At 45.3% G+C, this 18,495-nt stretch overlaps 1 protein-coding gene across 2 annotated transcripts in view; it reads right to left on the bottom strand.

The window, feature by feature from the left end:
* Positions 1-18,495, bottom strand: part of STON2 (stonin 2) — a 104,054-nt gene that overhangs the window by 37,009 nt on the left and 48,550 nt on the right. The window contains exons 1-2 of one of the 2 annotated variants that reach the window (XM_030558981.1): positions 10,386-11,324; positions 283-366 (exon numbers count right to left, since the gene is read on the bottom strand). The exons of the other annotated variant lie outside the window; for it this stretch is intronic. Of the exons in view, the coding sequence (XP_030414841.1) occupies positions 283-340 (58 nt within the window). The 5' untranslated portion in view covers positions 341-366; positions 10,386-11,324. Of the gene's footprint in view, positions 1-282; positions 367-10,385; positions 11,325-18,495 lie in introns of those variants that run through there. 2 annotated transcript variants of the gene reach the window in all.

Here is an 18,495-nt window from a genome sequence, read left to right as displayed (position 1 = left end):
TAGGTCACTACTAGGGAGGTAGAATACTGGGAGAGGATGGAATATTGCTCTGTTGCATTACAGCAATGCCTACATTGAGTATGACAGACACCGAAATGGAAATGAATGTTTGTTATTGAGGGAAGAAAAAGAGATAAAAAAAGATGGAATATTTAGCACATACATAGGATAATAGTGCACAGAGATGGAAAAGACCTATCACATCTTCAGGGTGCAGGATGACAAGAGAGGGAAGTAATTACATCAAGGAAGAGATTGTGCTAATAAACCTTTCCCTCTTACCTAATATGGAAAGTGGTTTCTTTAATGTTCTGTAGCCCTCCCCCACTCTGACGGACATCTAAGAGCAGCTTGGTGGCCGGCTGGCTGAAAGAAGAGACAGTAGAGGACAGAATGTGAATGGCATGAAAAACAACAAACGGGCCAGCAGCTTCCTCTGTTGTGTAAACAAAGCACAAGTTTTCTAAAGGGCCATGTGGGATTTAGCAGCAGAGCCCTGAAAGAACTGAAGTCTCCCAAAGGAAACATCAGTTTCAGGAAACAGTCTGCAGAACTGAAGAGTGAGGGGGGATTAAGCCTTCAACTACCTGAAGGGGGGGTTCCAAAGAGGATGGAGCTCGGCTGTTCTCAGTGGTGGCAGATGACAGAACAAGAAGCAATGGTCTCAAGTTGCAGTGGGGGAGGTCTAGGTTGGATATTAGGAAACACTATTTCACTAGGAGGGTGGTGAAGCACTGAAATGGGTTACCTAGGGAGGTGGTGGAATCTCCATCCTTAGAGGTTTTTAAGGCCCAGCTTGACAAAACTCTGGCTGGGATGATTTAGTTGGTCCTGCTTTGAGTAGGGGGTTGGATTAGATGACCTCCTGAGGTCTCTTCCAACCCTAATCCTCTATGATTGTAGGATCAATGATTAGAGAAGTGAGGGGATTCCAGATGAAAAGATATTTAAAGGACTGGGACTATTCAGTTTGGAAAGAAGAGTATAAGAAGAACAATATTAATGAAAAAGTCAGTTGTGCATTTCTCTTTAGCCATACAAAAATATCAAAAGGACATTCAGGAATGAAATAGGCAACAACCATTGAACAGGGAAAAGGAAATGCTTGTTAAAACAATGCATAATGAAGCTGTGGAACTCACTGTTGCAGGATATTATGGACGGAAATCAGAAGGTTCTGAAGAGGATAAAGCTTCTGTGAACAAGAATAGCATTTGCAGTTACATTGACTAGGGCAGCAATATAGTCTCATGTTTTGGTGTATAATCTGATCACTGGCTGGGAACAAGAAGAAGTTTCTCCCATGAAGTAATATTGCCTAGTTGTCTCAGTAGTTATGGAGGTGTTATTTTTCCTTCTCTAGACTCTGAGACATTCAGGTATAGACAAGTAGCCAGAAACAGAGACCACATTAAACTGAACCATTAGGAAGGTCTGAACTGGGTATTCCTAGAATGCTGTTCCCATAAGGGACTTCTTATAGGATATGAACATGCATTGTAATCTTTGACCTCCAGAGCTGTGACTCCAGGAGTTCATAGGTTCACACTGGACACCTCTGTGACAAGAAGGTCAAAAGAAGGAACGTGGAAGGTCCAGCCAAGTGGACAAGGCACATATACTTCATGTAAAGCTTTGCATTAAACATTTACTTTAGAAGCAACATTTCACATATCATTTGCTGATGGACATGCTTATACCCCACCTGAATTCATCAAGCCAGATTCTGCCCTCACTTACTCTGGTTCAACTCCACGTAGGTCACTGGGACAATGGTAGGTGTAATTAAGATGTATATCTGTTTATGTCAAGGAAGTAGACTGCACTGGAGACAAGTGCATAAGAATTTTAGTGCTCCTGAAAGGCTGACAGCCCTGGAGATTAAGTTCTTATTTACCCACTGACAGACACAGCATGTTTTCCCCCAACTGCCCCATCACTGTACTTTATCCCTGACCTGAAAGAACAACTTTGAGCAATACAAGCTACCTTCTTACCACATGCCTCATTCTGTGCTTGGCCTCTCTGTTGGGACTGAATAAAGCTGTCCATTAGAACCATCTTGAGTGACTTTTTTTGTGATGTACACACTGGTCCGACATGAATTGGACTAGATGGTAACGACTTGACTTGAATGGTTACCTAAAGACTATGCCACCCATTAACGAATCCTCTAAATCAACCAGTCCTCTCATGTACAATCTCATTCCCATGAGGCATCAGTAGGTAATTAGCAAGCCCCTGCAAAACCAACCATCCTCCCTTCCCTCCTTGTGAGGAGTCTGAACTCTTTTGCCCATCTCTCCCCTACAATTAAAACACAAATTAAGGGAGATCCCCCTTTAAACCTCCCCATTACATTTAGCCCCTGCTTTGTGTTGGGCTCTTTATCTTGGGGAAGCTGCTTCATGGAAAGTTCATGGGAAGATAATTGTCCTGCAGACAATAAAGCTGTCTACAAACCAGGCATTTCTGAACAGAGGCAACAACAGCTCAGACAGAAGAATTTTCAACCTGTTGCTATAGCAGCAGAGTGAATGTGATTCACTGGCAACATTATTGCAGTCACTGCTATGGGGTGGTGGTGAGTGAACATGTCCATTCCAAATCCCTGCTACACTGCCTAGCCCACAGGCTGTGCACAGCTCTTAAGGAGCAGGCAGAAGGGTTAACCCTTTACTGCACATTGCCAGCAAAGGGCAGCAGAAGCTGGTACGGTTGTTACAGAACTGGTTTGGAACTGCCTTCCTTTTGGGTCCATCAGAAGTAATAAAATAAACAAAGGGAAGAAAATTCAAAGTGTTCCCAGAATTGTCAGGTTTTCAGGTGGATTAAAAATGCCCAGTAGTTGCTGTACACTTTTAACATAAAGTCATAATTAAAATAGCATGCTCTGTCTCTTTCCTCCGTGCAGTATTCTTCAGTGTTAATGACAAGTCAATTCAATTACCCAAGTTAACATTTCCCAAACATACATATAGCCCACATTCCAGGCAAATTCAGGCCATTCAGCAGGAGGCAGAGCTCCACTGGAATTTAAACGAACCTGGCCCTGGGTGCACGATCTCAAGAAGTGCATGCAGGCATGGCGCAAATAGCATGATAAATTTTGAAGGCCAGAAGGGACCATTGCAGTCATCCAGTCTGATGTGCATAAATATACACCGTAGACTTTCAGCAAGAAGTTTCTGCATCAAGGCCATAACTTCTGGTTGAGCTACAGCACAATCTTTTTAAAAGATATCCAACCTTACTACAGATGCTTTAAGAGGAAGAAAAGAACTTAGATCAGTGGTCTCCAACCTTTTTATGCACAAAATCACTTTAAGTGCAACCCAGGATCTACCTCGCCCCTTCCCTGAGACCCTGCTCCACTCACTCCATCCCCCCTTCCCTTTGTCGCTCACTCTCCCCCACCCTCACTCATTTTCAGCAGGATGGGGCTCAGGAAGGGGGTGAGGGCTCTGGGCTGGGGCCAAGGGGTTCGTAGTGTGGGAGGGGACCCTGGGCTGACTCTGGAGCAGGTTGTGGGGTACAGGAGTGGGTGAGGGTGCAAGCTCTGGGAAGGAGTTTGGGTGCAGGAGGGAGCTCTGGGCTGCGGCAGAGTGTTGGTATGCAGAAGAGGATATGGGATGCTGGCTCCAGGATGGGGCCGGGGGCTGGAGTGCAGGAAGGGGTTCGAGTGCAGGAGGGGATATGGGGTGCTGACTTTGGGAGGGGGCTGAGGGCTGGGGCAGGAGTTTGGGGTGGAGGAAAGGGTTTCGGATACAGGGGGCATGAGGTACTGGCTCTGGGAGGGGGCTTAGGGCTGGGGTGCGGAAGGAGCGTGGGCTCCCGTTGGGTGGCACTTACCTCAAGTGGCTCCTAGTTGGCAGCTTAGTGGAGCTAAGACAGGATCTCTGCCTGCCCCAGCTCCACGCCACTCCTGGAAGCAGGCAGCATGTCCCTGCAGCCTCGGGGGGACGGCGGGGAAGGGGCACATGGCTCTGCATGCTGCTTCTGCCTGCAAGCACTGCCCCCGCAGCCTCCACTGGCCGCAGTCCCCTGTTCCCAGCCAATGGAAGCAATGGGGGCAGTGCTTGCAGGAGCATTGTGCACGGAGACCCCTGCCCCCCCCAGGGGCTGCAGGGGCATGCTGTCCGCTTCCAGGAGTGGCGTGGGGCCAGGGCAGACAGGGAGCCTGCCTTAGTCCTGCTATGCCACCGGACTTTTAGCGACCGGAGATCGCGATCGACAGGCAGAGGCTCCAGGATCAATTAATCAATCGTGATCTACGGGTTGGTAACCACTGACTTAGATCAACAGTACTTGTTTTACTTCCTACCATTGGTCAGTCTGATCCTCGTCTACTCTAAATCTATGGTTCATAAAAGGTGGAAGGAGCAACTTCCAGCAGAAGCAAACACAGCTCCCATCTCGGACAGGGGAAGGGCTCTTTTTGGTTCGACTGGAAGAACTAGAGTGGTTCTCAAATTTTTGTACTGATGACCTTTCACACAGCGAGCCTCTGAGTGAGACCCCGCCCCTCCTTATAAATTAAAAACACTTTTTTATATATTTAAAACCATTATAAATGCTGGAGGCAAAGCAGTGTTTGGGGTGGAGGCTGACAGCTCACAAGCCCCCATATAATAACCTCGCAACCCCCGAGAGGTCCCGACCCCCAGTATGAGAATCCCTACTCTACACAAATGGTTTGCAAACTCGGTTCAGAAAAACACAACAAAGTTTGAAAGTTTCTCTAAACCTTTTAGGTCTAGAAATCACTGTGGAAACCTCACGAGAATCGACTCGTTCATGAGAGTTCCTGCACTTCAGGTCAGGGCAGAAATACAGCTGGATCAGCATTCCTGACATTTCAGTGTTTCTCTCTGGTCCCAGCTGGAACCCGTACACGCTGCAGCAGCTGCAAACTAAGCAATAAGGCAAAGAAAACTGAACAGTTTCCAGCTTCTTAAAAGCTCTGGGGTTCAGTTTAAATTTGGGGAGAAGAAAGTTCAGTTGATTCTTTTTGCTATATTGGTTTCCCCATTTCCTATCAAGGCACCACCTGGAAAAAGGATTGCTGTATTTGCCAACAAGTGGCCAGATGCCAGTGCAGAGTTAATCACTTAGTAGAGATCACAGGCTCTGACTTTTGTCTTTGACGGCAGGTGCTCCTCTCCACCCTCTCCCCCTTGTGTGAGCAGTGGGCAGGGCCCTGGGGAGAAGAGGCTGGGAGGGGACTGGGCTTCGAGGCAGAATGTGGGCAGGGCCTTTGGGTGAGGAAGAGGTTGAGCAAGGGTGGGACCTCGGGGGAAAGAGGCCGAGCAGGGGTGAGGCCTCGGGCCTGAGCACAGGCAGAGAAGCAGGTGGGGCCACTGTCTGGGGGCTGGGGCCCACAAAAGATTAACCCAGCCCTGCAGGTGCTGAGTGCCTCCTTTTCCTTAAGTGGGCACTTGAGGCGCGGATCACACACGGAATTGGAGCCTATGGTAGAGACATTCCTTAGGTGGTTTGGTTCTGTGCATCCTTCATGCTACTGCAGATGGGATATAAAGCAAGGACCTCACATTCTGTAGGCAGCAACTTTTCTGTGTGAGACAAAAGGAAGCTTCTCCCCTTGGAACAAATCAGTAGGAGCTGTATTCAGCTGGAAGTAACTTTGCAGATCTCATGGTCGTTAAATGTACTTTATTGTGAACAATATAGATATATATAGTAGCATGAATACAGTGATATGGTACATGCTTCTTTCCATAAGGAGAATCACATTAAACCTACGCTTGAATATGAACACAAAGGTTTCATTTCTCATTGGCATATTTATAGTTCACAACAGGTTTGTAAAACAATTATTTCAGAATGTGAATAATCAACAGTGACCACTAATATAAGGGCATCAGAACTGCCAGAGCTACTACAGTACAATGTCGACATGTGTATAACACCTGAACATGGCTCAAGCAGGGATAGATGGACCATACAGCTTGTGGGGAAGTTAAGAGTTGTACTATTAAAATATTAGGCCACCTAGAAGTCAAGAATATGGTCTTGAATACAGCAATGTTGTCAGGAGACCTGTGTCCACAGATTCTGGGCAGTGGGCAAAGCAAGAGGATGCAAAACAGATAGCACCTCATGCTGCGAATACTCAAACTGCTTTTCCTTTGCATGATCCACTTAGGACAATAAATTCAGGAGCTCGAGAGTTAGAACCACGACTCTCTACAGTTTAAGCTTACATACACCTCTACCTCGATATAACGTGACCCAATATAAGGCAGGTTCGCATACAAGGTGGTAAAGCTCTAACACTCTGCTCTGAGCAGCATGTTAAGGGTGCTGGGCCAGGCCGGGGGGTTCGATAAGGGGCAGAGGGTCTCGGGGGCAGTCAGGGGCTTCCCCCACCAGGGTCTGGGGGGCAGGAGCTGTGAGAGGGCACTTTTGGGGACTCTGCAGTCCCAGAGTGGCCCGGGGGATTAGCGGGGGGCCGGGAGCAGCCCGCTCTTCTTCTCTCACCATGGCCCCAGCCGCATCGCTCAGGGGGAGAGGGCTTGGCGGAAGGGATCCTCCCTGCACTCACCAGCAGCAGCGGAAGCAGAGCGAGGCGGCCCCAGCCTGCTCTACTCCACCAGCTCCCAGCCACAGCGCTCCGCTTCCTGCCGCAGGTGAGTACGGGAGGGAGGGGGGCGTCCTTTCCCCAATCTACCTGCACTCACCAGCGGCAGGAAGCGGAGTGCCGCAGCTGAGAGCTGGCAGAGTGGAGCAGGCTGAGGCCGCCTCGCTCCGCTTCCTGCTATAGGTGAGAGCGGAGGGCGTCCTTTCCCCAGCCTCCCCGCACTCACCAGTGGCGGGAAGTGGAGCAGCTCAGTTCCAGCCAGCTCCCCTCCACCAGCTCCCCTCCACCAGCTCCCAGCCATGGTGCTCTACTTCCCGCCAGGCAGGCAATTGCAGGACCTTTCCCCAGCTGCCCCCCCCAGCGACACGGCCGGGACTGGGGCAAGGAAAGCAGAGCAGGTTGGGGCCGCATCTCCCCGCTTCCTGCCGCAGGTGAGTGTGGGTGGCATCTTTTCCCTAACCTCCTCACATTCACCGGCAGCAGGAAGCGGAGCGCCACAGCTGGGAGATGGCGGAGTGGAGTGGGCTGGGGCCGGGCTGCTCTGCTTCACACCACTGCGGGTGAGTGCCTGTCAGGGGGTGAGAGGAGGGGAGGTGGATAGGGGTCGGAGCAGTCAGGGGGCAGAGGGGTTGGGGTCTCTGGAGGGGGTGGTCAGGGAACAAGGAACAGGGGGGCCAGAGCAAGTTTGGTATAACGTGGTCTGACCTATAACGCAGTGAGATTTTTTGTCTCCCAAGGGTGTCGTTATATCGGGGCAGAGGTGTATATTTAAGCTTATAATTGTGTATGTGTATTATATATTAATAGATATTCACATTCTATTTAAAAATTTAATCCAGAATTTTCAAAAATTTCAACACCACTTAAATTTTCACGCCAATATTTATATTCAGACACTTATGTGTCCACGTACATATGGATATAAGTGGCTACATTTAACCACGTACATTTGAAAATTTTGGTTTAGCCAGGAAACTCGTTCACATTGAGGACCACTTTCACATGATAGGTCTCAAAACATAATTGTAAACAGGGAATCATCCAGTGGGTGCATTACTAGTGCAGTCCCACCAGGATCAGTTCTTGGCCCTATGCCACTTAACATTTTTAGCAATGACCTGGAAGAAGACAAAATTGTTACCAATAAAGTTTACAGATGACACAAAGATGGGGGGGAATGGTAAATAATGAGGACAGGTCACTGATACAGAGCAATTGGGATTGCATAGTAAACTGGGCACAAGAAAACAGTATGCATTTCAATACAACCTTATATAAAGTGTTACATCTAGGAACAAAATAAATGTAGGCCAGAAAGACAGGATGAGAGATTCTAAGTGGAAAACAGTGACTGTGAAAAATACTTTGGGGCGCAGGTATTGGTGGACAATCAGCAAAACATGATGCTCAGTGCAACACTGGTCAAAAGAGCTAATGTGATCTAGGATATATAAACTGGGAATATCAGGCAGGAAGGTTATATTACCTCTGTATTTGGCACTGGTGTGATCCTTACTGAAATACCATGTCCAATTCTAGGGTACACGATTTAAAAGTGGATAGGGTTCAGAGAAGAGCCACCAGAAAGATTAAGGATTGGAAAATATCCCTTAAAGTGAAAGTCACAAGTAGCTCAATCTATTTAGCTTATCAAAGAGAAGGTTAAGAGGTGACTTGATCACAGTCTATATGTATCTACATGGGGAACAGGAATTTGATAACAGAGGGCTCTTCCCTGTTGCAGACAAAGATATTACAAAATCCAATGTCTGGAAGTTAAGCTAGTCAAATTTGGAGTGGAAATAAGGCACAACTTTTTAATAGTGAGGGTAAGTAATCACTGCAAAAATTCACCAATGATTATGGTGGATTTTCCATTACTGGCAATTTTAAAATCAACATTGCATATTTTCCTAAAAGATACACTCTCATTCAAAACAGGAATTAATTAAGGGAATTCCTATGGTTCCAGGTCAGACTGAATGATGACAATCATAGAATTGTAGATTAGGGTGGGAAGAGACCTCAGGAGGTCATCTAGTCCAAACCCTTGCTCGAAGCAGGACCAACCCCAGCTAAATCATTGTCAGGCTGGGCCTTAAAAACCTCTAAGGATGAGATTCCACCATCTCCCTAGGTAACCATTCCAGTGCTTCACCACCCTCCTAATGAAATCATTTTTCCTAATATCCAACCTACACCTCCCCTACTGCAACTTGAGACCATTGCTCCTTGTTCTGTCATCTGCCACCACTGAGAACAGCCTAGCTCCATCCTCTTTGGAATCCCGCCTTCAGGTAGTTGAAGGCTGCTATCAAATCCACCCTCACTCTTCTCTTCTGCAGACTGAATAAGCCCAGTTCCCTCAGCCAATGGTCCCTTCTGGTCTTAAATCAATGACTGTATGGTAAATTTTAAAATGTTTCAAGTCCAGCCATTTGCAATTCCTGTGCACAGAAAGAACAGCTTAATTATTGTATAAAAACAGACATTTTTCCACCCCCAAGCTTGGTTAACTCAAAAATAGCTGGATGGATTTTGCTGGAACTTCCCTGAAAAAATTCACCGTGACAAGATCACACATGGAAAGTTGCTGCTGAATTAAGAATTTTTGAGTTATAAGGAAATGAAAGCCTGGATGGCATTAGGCACAGAATCATCAATATTGTGTGAATTTCTTCACTCATCTTCATGTCTAGAAATGCACTGCACGGATAGTTTATGCTCTTAATATAATCAGGTCACAATCCAACCATTGTTTAAAAATAACATGCATGTAAAAAAATAGCCAGTATCAAATTGTCCTCCCCATGGAACTTGCCTTAACAGACCTTTGCTTTCTACATTTCAGGACCCCATCCCAAAAGTTCTGGTCGTTTGTAATTCAGTTATTTACTCCTGCACACAAGTGCAATGAATTTCTCGTGTTTACAACAAATGTTGAAACACAGAAATCACCCAACAATGCAGCACTTGATTAATCTGAATTGCTCACTCACCCACTGAATTTCTACAAAGAACTCCTCTGAGCTGTTACTCTCATGACAAAACTTGTTTAGAAACCTCTGCCTCTTTCCTGGAGACACCTTGTAATGTTTCTAGATAGTATTACACACAGCTTTCCATTCTCCCCTCAACCATACATGGAGCAAATTAATACATTCATTTTTGTTTGTTTCAGTTTCCTCATCTCACCATGCAGAGAAGAAGCTAAAAAGCTTTATCAGGCAAGGTACAATCCCATCTACTTTGTTTATGATGGGATCCCCCATTAGAAAATAAATCACCTCCCCAAACAGTTAAGCATCAACTTTCCTTCCCCTCATCATCATCCTCTTAATTTTTAAAATGAGACATCAGGTAACAGTGCAAGAGAGACATTATAAAAATAACAACAGGCAAAGTAACATTTCAGCCTGGGAAAACACTGCAAACTGATGTCATTACGGGCTGCACCTTCTACAAACACGGTATAAAAGCTTTCCAACTGGCTTCTGTAGCGCCAAAGGGCAATCCTGCCTCATCCCACCAGTTTTAAAGCATCAGCCCCCCTCCCCAAGTCAATGCTATCCGGTTACAAATTCACACAGATCTCAGCAGCTAAGACATTTCTTCGAACTGCTCCCTCTCTCTGCAAACCAAGCTGGCTTTTTAAAATCTCCCACGTTAGTGACCCCATCATTGTAGTCCTTTCTCCCACGGCAGCTTCTGGATCCCCCGGAAATTGAACCAAACAGAACAGATCACTCAGGTGAATTTATTCCTCCTCACTTGTCGCACTTACCCGGGGGGAGGCAGAGCACTTCAGCAAGTTCCTCTACGCCAGCCCATGGCTTTCAGGCTCGCCGGGCGTGTGGTGTGTGAGAGAGAGGAGACAGATGCGTGCGTCCGTGTGGGAGTCCTGTAGGGAGGTATGCACTTTGCATGCTTGAGCAGGACCCGTGGCTGTTTTCATGCCTGCCAATCGGCCCGTCTTGTTCGCGTGGGAAGGGCAGATAGGAAAAAATGTGCAGGTTACTTTGCGATCAGGCACACCCAGAAGACAAGGGGCGGGAGATAGGCAGAGAGGGGGCAGGGAACAGGCAGAGAGTTTGGCAGGAGCTGACGGTCGCGGGGCGGAATGGTTGGAGACAACAAATATCTGACTAACTTGAAAAGTTAAGCTTTATTTATGTAACTGGGAAAAATAAATACAGCTCCTTGTTCTGGCAAGAAGTATTTCACAGATCACCTTGCGGTAGCGCCCAGCGCCTCCTCCCACTGCCAGCAGCTGAATCTCTTCTGAAGTTAACTCTTCATATGCCAATGCTGCCGCCCTATACATTCTTCTTCCCCTTCCGCTCCCAAGTGAACTAGTTTGGATGTATTTCCAGACCAGGCCAAACAGGAATCAACATTTAAATTCACAGTATTCATCACACTTTCAAAAATCCATTCCTCTCTATTGTTTTGCTCCCTGATGGAAATGTATAAACATTCCCTAGTCTCTTTCAAGCTAAATAATGTGCAGGAGGGGAAAGGTAGCCTGATACCATTTAATTGTCCTAGAATGAAACAGAACATAATGCCTTTGATGCAAACGTTCCCCATATCATTCCAAATCTCCTATCAGGTGACGTCCCCTGAAACAGTTTAGATATAAAATCCAATTTGGTATAAAATCTCAAGACCACAGGACAAAACTCTGTCAGTGTCCTTGGAGAAAAACCCAGCATCATTCCATTCACATAACATTTCAAAGGTTACTGAGGGTTTCCCTCGCTTCCCCACTCATTATAGGGAGACAGAATGTACTGAGCTTGAAGCAGCAGGAAAGATAACAGAGATTTCAAGACAAGAGCTATGTGGAAGACTTTAAAGTGCCCAGCTTGCAAAATGTCTCTGATTTTCCACTGACACGTCAAGTTGTCAAAAAAGCGAAAGAATTTTAAATGAATTCGTTGCAACCCATGGTAGTGGAATTAGGGTCTGGATGGTGCAGGGCAGACCAAATGTGGAAACCACAAGGAAAGACTGAGCCATGGTCCCATGGTTTGGGTCCAACAATGAGATGGACCAGATAAAGCAACAATGAGTAAGACAGGGGTGATGAGGAGGGTCCAAAAAATTTCAAATGAGAACAGCAGGCAGTAGACCTGACTGCAATCACCTGCTGGAGTTAAAGCAGGCTGCCCCACTAGAGGGCTACATTAATGACTTAGGTAAGTGAGCAAATAACAGATTTTGGGTTTGGGGACCAAACTGAAAAAAAAAATCCAAGTGGCTAATACTGAAACCATTTTTAATTTTTTTGTCAAATTGAAAACTTTAAAAAGGGATTTAAAATCACCAAAATGTTTTGGGTTGATTCAAAATAATTTTTTCAGTTTGTCCCTATGTGGGTGTTTTTCTGCTTACAAAAAAATTGGCCAAATTTGAATTTAAAACACTATTTTCAAACAAAAAGTCAAAATGAAACATGAACTTTTTCATAAGAACAGTCATACGGGGTCAGACCAAAGGTCCATCTCACCCAGTATCCTGTCTTCTGACAGTGGCCAATGCCAGATGCCCCAGAGGGAATGAACAGAACAGGTAATCATCAGCTGCGGAGACTGTCGGAAGCCTGCATCCCGAGAAAGGGGAAAAAAACCATGGGCAGGAGTTGTAGGCCAAACTGGATGAGCAAGCAACTCAGAGAGGGGATTAGACAAAAGCAGAAAAGCTTACAGGGAGTGGAAGAAAGGCAGGATCAGTAAGGAAAGCTACCTTGGTGAGGTCAGAACGTGTAGGGATAAAGTGAGGAAGGCTAAAAGCCGCATTGAAACTGGACCTTGCGAAGGAATCAACACCAATAGTAAAGGTTCTACAGCCACATAATAGAAGAAAACAAAGAAAGAAGAGGGGGCCGCTATACACTGAGGATTGAATGGAGGTTAAGGATAACCTAGGCATGGCCCAACATCTAAACAAGTACTTTGCTTCAGTTTTAATAGACTAGTGAGGAACCTTGCGATGATGGAGGGATGCTAAACGGGAATGTGGATATGGAAGTGGATATTACCACAACTGAGGTAGAGGCCGTACTTGAACAGCTCGATGGGACGAAGTCGGAGGGCCCGGACAATCTCCATCCGAGGATATTAAAGGAACTGGCGCGTGAAATTGCGAGCCCGTTAGCGAGAATTTTTAAGCAATCGATAAACTCGGGGGTTGTGCCGTATGACTGGAGGATTGCTAATGTAGTTCCTATTTTTAAGAAAGGGAATAAAAGTGATCCGGGTAATTATAGGCCTGTTAGCTTGACGTCTGTAGTATGCAAGGTCTTGGAAAAAATTTTAAGGGAGAAAGTAGTTAAGGACATAGAGGTCAATGGTAATTGGGACGAATTGCAACACGGATTTAGTAAAGGTAGATCGTGTCAAACCAATCTGATCTCCTTCTTTGAGAAGGTGACGGATTACTTAGATAAAGGAAATGCGGTAGATATAATTTACCTAGATTTCAGTAAGGCGTTCGACACGGTTCCGCATGGGGAACTGTTAGTCAAATTGGAAAAGATGGGAATGAATATGAAAGTTGTAAGTTGGATAAGGAACTGGTTAAAGGGGAGACTCCAGAAGGGTCGTACTGAAAGGTGGAATTTGTCAGGCTGGAAGGAGGTCACTAGTGGAGTCCTCAAGATCGGTTTTGGGACCGATTCTTATTTAACCTTTTTATAATGACCTTGGCACAAGAGCGGGAATGTGCTAATAAAGTTTGCGGATGACACGAAGCTGGGGGGTATTGCTAACACGGAGAAGGACAGGGATACTATTCAGGAAGATCTGAACCACCTTGTAAACTGGAGTAATAGAAATAGGATGAAATACAATAGTGAAAAGTGCAAGGTTATGCATTTAGGAATTAATAATAAGAATTTGGATATATGTTGGGGGCGCATCAGTTGGAAGCGACGGAGGAGGAGAATGACCTTGGGGTACTGGTTGATTAGCAGGATGACTATGAGTCGCCAATGTGATACAGCTGTTAAAAAAGCAAATGCGATTTGGGATGCATCAGCGGGGTATTTCCTGCAAGGATAAGGAAGTGTTAGTACCGTTATACAAGGCGTTGGTGAGACCCATCTGGATTACTGTGTGCAGTTTCTGGTGCCCATGTTCAAGAAGGATGAATTCAAACTGGAACAGGTTCAGAGACGGGCTACAAGGATGATCCGAGGAATGGAAAACTGCCTTATGAAAGGAGACTCAAAGAAGCTTGGCTTGTTTAGCCTGGCCAAAAGAAGGCTGCGGGGGATATGCTTGCTCTATATAAATATATCAGGGGGGTTAACGTTAGGGAGGGAGAGGAATTATTTAGTTTAGTACTAATGTAGGCACGAGGACGAATGGGTATAAACTGGATATTAGGAAGTTTAGACTTGAAATTAGACGAAGGTTTCTAACCATTAGGGGAGTGAAGTTCTGGAACAGCCTTCCGAGGGAAGTAGTGGGGGCAAAGACTTTCCTGGCTTTAAGACAAAGCTTGATAAGTATATGGAGGGGATGTTATGATAGGATTGTTAATTTGGGCAATTGATCTTGGATTACCACCAGATAGGTCTGCTCAATGGTCTGCGGGAGATGTTGGATGGAATGGGAACTGAGTTACTGCAGAGAATTCCTTCTTGGGTGCTGGCTGGTGACTCTTGCCCACATGCTCAGGGTTTAGCTGATCGCCATATTTGGGGTCGGGAAGGAATTTTCCTCCAGGGCGGATTGGCAGGGGGCCCTGGAGTTTTTTCGCCTTCCCCTGCAGCGTGGGGCACGGGTCGCTTGCTGGTGGTTTTCTCTTCAGCTTGAGGTCTTCAAACCAATTTTGAGGATTTCAATAACTCTGTCCTGGGTTAGGGGTTGTGTATAAAATTGGAGTGGGTGGGGTTCTGTGGCCTGCCTTGTGCAGGAGGTCAGACTAGATGATCAGATTGGTCCCTTCTGACCTATGAGTCTATGAGTAAGTGAGCCATCCCCTGTTGCCCATTCCCAGCTTCTGGCAAACAGAGGCTATGGACACCATCCCTACCCATTCTGGCTAATAGCCATTGGACCTATCCGCCATGAACTTATCTAGTTCTTTTTTGAACTGTTAGAAATTATTTTAGATTTTTCTCAGCCAAACTAGTCATTGAATTTGTCCTGAATTTATGAACAGTTTTAGAGCACCAAAAATGCATTTTTGATGAAAAATCTGTTAATTGAAAAAAATTTGCTCAACTCTACATAGAAGAGGTCAGCAGTAATCCATTTTGGGAGTGGATGGGCCGGATGAAAGAATCAATCAATGAGACTTCCTTGCCCAGGACAACCCCAAGACCTGAGAGATGCAGTGAATGCGTGCACATACACACACACATCGCAACAGACCCATTCTCCTCCCACATAAGACTGGCTATTCCCTCCACTGATTGATAACAAAAAGTTGGATAAAGATATCTATGAGGTAGTTAATAGAAGTCCACAAAAAATAAAGATAATGTCAGCAGAAAGATGAAAATTGGACTTTGGGGCATTTCACGGTATGTGCTGCCTCCTCTCTGCAGAGAGGGGTCTTGTGATATCATGCCAGGAACTAGCATCATGAGCTATAGTTCCCAGCACAAAGGGAATTCCCCAGGGAAGATGCATTTTGCAGGAAACAACCTGTGTGTTTGGAGTAAGTTATGAAGACTCTGAGGGGAGAGTTAGAAAAACAAGAAGCAACTTTATAAGAAGTTTAATCCAAATAACACAAACAGGAGAATTCTGAATTACTCTCCAAAACCCTCTGACTTCTGGAAAATTGTCAGTGAGTGCATGAGTGTTGAAGAGGTGGAGCCCCTTATTTCAAGGCGGGAATTGGAAAATCATGTATTGTCTTTTATACTGTAATCTATGTGGGGCAAAGGATTGTCATTTCCTTGTATATGTCTCTATAGTCAATGTGGCCCTGACCTGGTTGGCCTGTAAGTGTTACTGCAATATAAATATTAAAAATAGGTGGTTTCCCCTCCTGGGGGACCCCAGAGGATCCCTACAGTTTCTCTTACCTTTGTCCATCATAACCACTCTCCTCACAGCAAGGATAGGTCACGATGTCTTCATGTCCCTATGAACATTACTAAGATCTGCCAGAGGAATGATGGCTGTTGGTTCCTATCCTTTCAAGGGCAAAGGACACAGTCCCACTGTATTCCCTGCTCCAGCAAGGGAGACTGGGACCAAAATCCAAACCCAAGGCCTCCTGCATGGCAGGAGTACAGCAGAATCACTAAGTCTTCCGGGAAAACAAGGGTTTGTTAGAAAATTTGGCCTTGAAGGTTCTAGCATGACCTGTGTCGTTTAAACTAAATTAGTTTTGTTTTATTTGGGGGAAGTTCTATGGCCTGTGTTACATAGGAGGTCAGACTAGATGATCACAACTAGATGATCTGGTCATGGAATTCATGAATTTATTAATCTAGTTTCTTTCCCAAGTCCACTAGCTTGAATGTATATTATTATGAGATGTGTGGATTCAAGCTCAAATTCAATATAATATTCTTAGCAACATAGCAATAAGAACACTAATACTTTGCAGTTCTTCGCACCTTCCATTCAGGGAACTCAACATTCTTTACAATATTAATTAACTCTCTGAGGTAGGGAAGTATAACTATCGCTTTTTACATATGGGGAAATTTAAAGCAGAGAAAGCTTAAAACCAACATTTTCAAAAGTGTTTATGAATTTTGCAAGTCCAACTTGAGATACCTTACAGCCCAATTTGCATAGGTGCTTAGCGCCTTCAGCTCCCACCAATTTCAGTTCTGCACCTCTGAAAATCAAGCTCTGGGTTTCTCAAGTTGGGCAATCAAATACTGAGGCACCTAGAATTAGTTTTTTGAAAATTTAGCTTAAGTGACTTGGCCACGATTACACGGTGAGTCCAGTAGCAGATCTGGGATTTACACTTCCTAACTCTCAAGTCTGCCTCTAACCACAAGACCCTGATGCACACCTCTTCTCAGTCCTTTCTCCCCCGCATTTCCCTCAGCAATCACTTTCATGTAGCAGACTGGATTTTCTCTACCTGTAAGTGCTAGAAGAAAAACAGCCTCCTATATAACAGAGACTGTAACCTGCTTGTGGCAGGTTGAGGTCAGGGCAGAACCAAGGTAGAGGATCAGAGGGTAATTGCTTAAACAAAACTTTTACAACCAAGTGCGTGGCTTAAACCAACCCTGTAGCTAGGAAGGATGAAAATTCCAGCCTGAAGCCCTGACTTCCTAAACAAACGTATCGATGTATTTCTCACTCTTTCCACCCGGCCCCTTCACCCCCCCCTCTATCCCCTGCCCAATCCTCCATGCACCCACAGAAAGCCTTTTGGCAGAATTTTCTGCCTGCTGTTCCTGGTTCCCATCTTTATGGCTGAGACAGCAAAGCAAGGAGGCCAGAGAGATGAGATCAGCTTCCCCAAGCCTCTTTCCTTTGTTTCTTGTCACCAATTAGAGCTCATAATTAATTCGGCCATTGAGATTAAGCTCCCACCCCCATTAGGTGTGCAGGGATGTCACTAACAGGCCCTGGAAACTCACTTCACAGGAGCAGAGATTTTCACCCAGATAGTATTAACCCTTTCATCCTTGAAGAGGAGAGTTTGTTACACATTTTAGAAATACATAACTGGAGATGAAGGAGAGCTGTTGGGTAGATATCTAGTCCACCCCCTATGGGCTAGAACAGGATTGGTCCATATGCCCCCAACGTTTTGTCAGATCTAGTTTAAATATCCTTGGTGATGTAGCTTTCATCACTTCTCTTGGAGACTACTCCACAGCTTAGTAGATTCTCAGTAGCAGGAAAGGTTTGCTGAGGGTTTCCTTGGGCTCTCCAAATTTTCATAACTCATTCCCACCTAGTATCCTCCATGATCCATCAGAAACGCCCTCATTCTCATTCACACCCAATTTAGGGGCCAACTAACAATTCTTCATGTTACAACCACCATCCTTGCAGAAGAGGAGACCTGGACTGGACCAAACTCCAATCAGAGGCTATGAACACTGCTTCGTGATCAGCTTACCTAGAGTTTGCTCTTAAGCAAAATCAGGCACTCCCCATGGTCACTGCTGAACTAAGGCTTGTCTACATCGTGAGTCAGTGCACTACACAGGAAGCCAGGTGTAAATCTACAAGAAATAAGCTTGGAATCTTGTTCGCCAGTTTGAAGAGAATAATGCATCACCTAGGTCCTAGACTGAAATTTCATGTTTTGTTTTGATACTAGGTAAAATAATCGGTGTTCCTTTAACTTCAATTTGGAGACCGACTTTTTATCAAAGGCCAATATATAGTCTAACGTGGTATAGTGGGAACACATGCCCCTTGTAAATGGTCACCCCATCAAAAGAGAGATGAACTATATTTGGACAAAAGTTTCTGGAAGAATGCTAATGCTAGCGGCTGAGAGAAACTAAGTTTCTTCTCTGGACCACAGCTGGTTCCCCTTACATTAATGAGAAATGAGATTTTGGCCCACTACTTTCCCTGCTCTCTTGTAGTATGTAGATAAAAGCAATGTGAGTGACAGTCATGACATAGAGGCTGCCGGTATCAGTTCATAAAGAGGTGCCACAGAGAGACCACAGGTTACTAAGCGGACATAATGAACACGATGGCCCAAGTACCATCCTAAACTTCCATTGATTTTCATGGGACTGAGGATTTACTGGAGAAATCACATGCTGCTGAATTACTTGATTGACACTCAAAGTGAGTGACATTTAGTTACACACCAGGAAACCCCAAGGCCTTCTCCTGCCCCAGGAAACAAGCTGCTGAGCTGCTAATTGCAGTTACGACTATAGAGATCTTTTCAGATCTTGGGCATTACAGTTGATTCATCCAGGTCAC

The sequence above is a fragment of the Gopherus evgoodei genome, chromosome 4 (genome assembly GCF_007399415.2).
Source record: "Gopherus evgoodei ecotype Sinaloan lineage chromosome 4, rGopEvg1_v1.p, whole genome shotgun sequence".
Classification (NCBI taxonomy): Eukaryota; Metazoa; Chordata; order Testudines; family Testudinidae; genus Gopherus; species Gopherus evgoodei.
The sequence above is the reverse complement of the archived record's forward strand: the minus strand, read 5'-3'. Positions and strand labels throughout refer to the sequence as shown.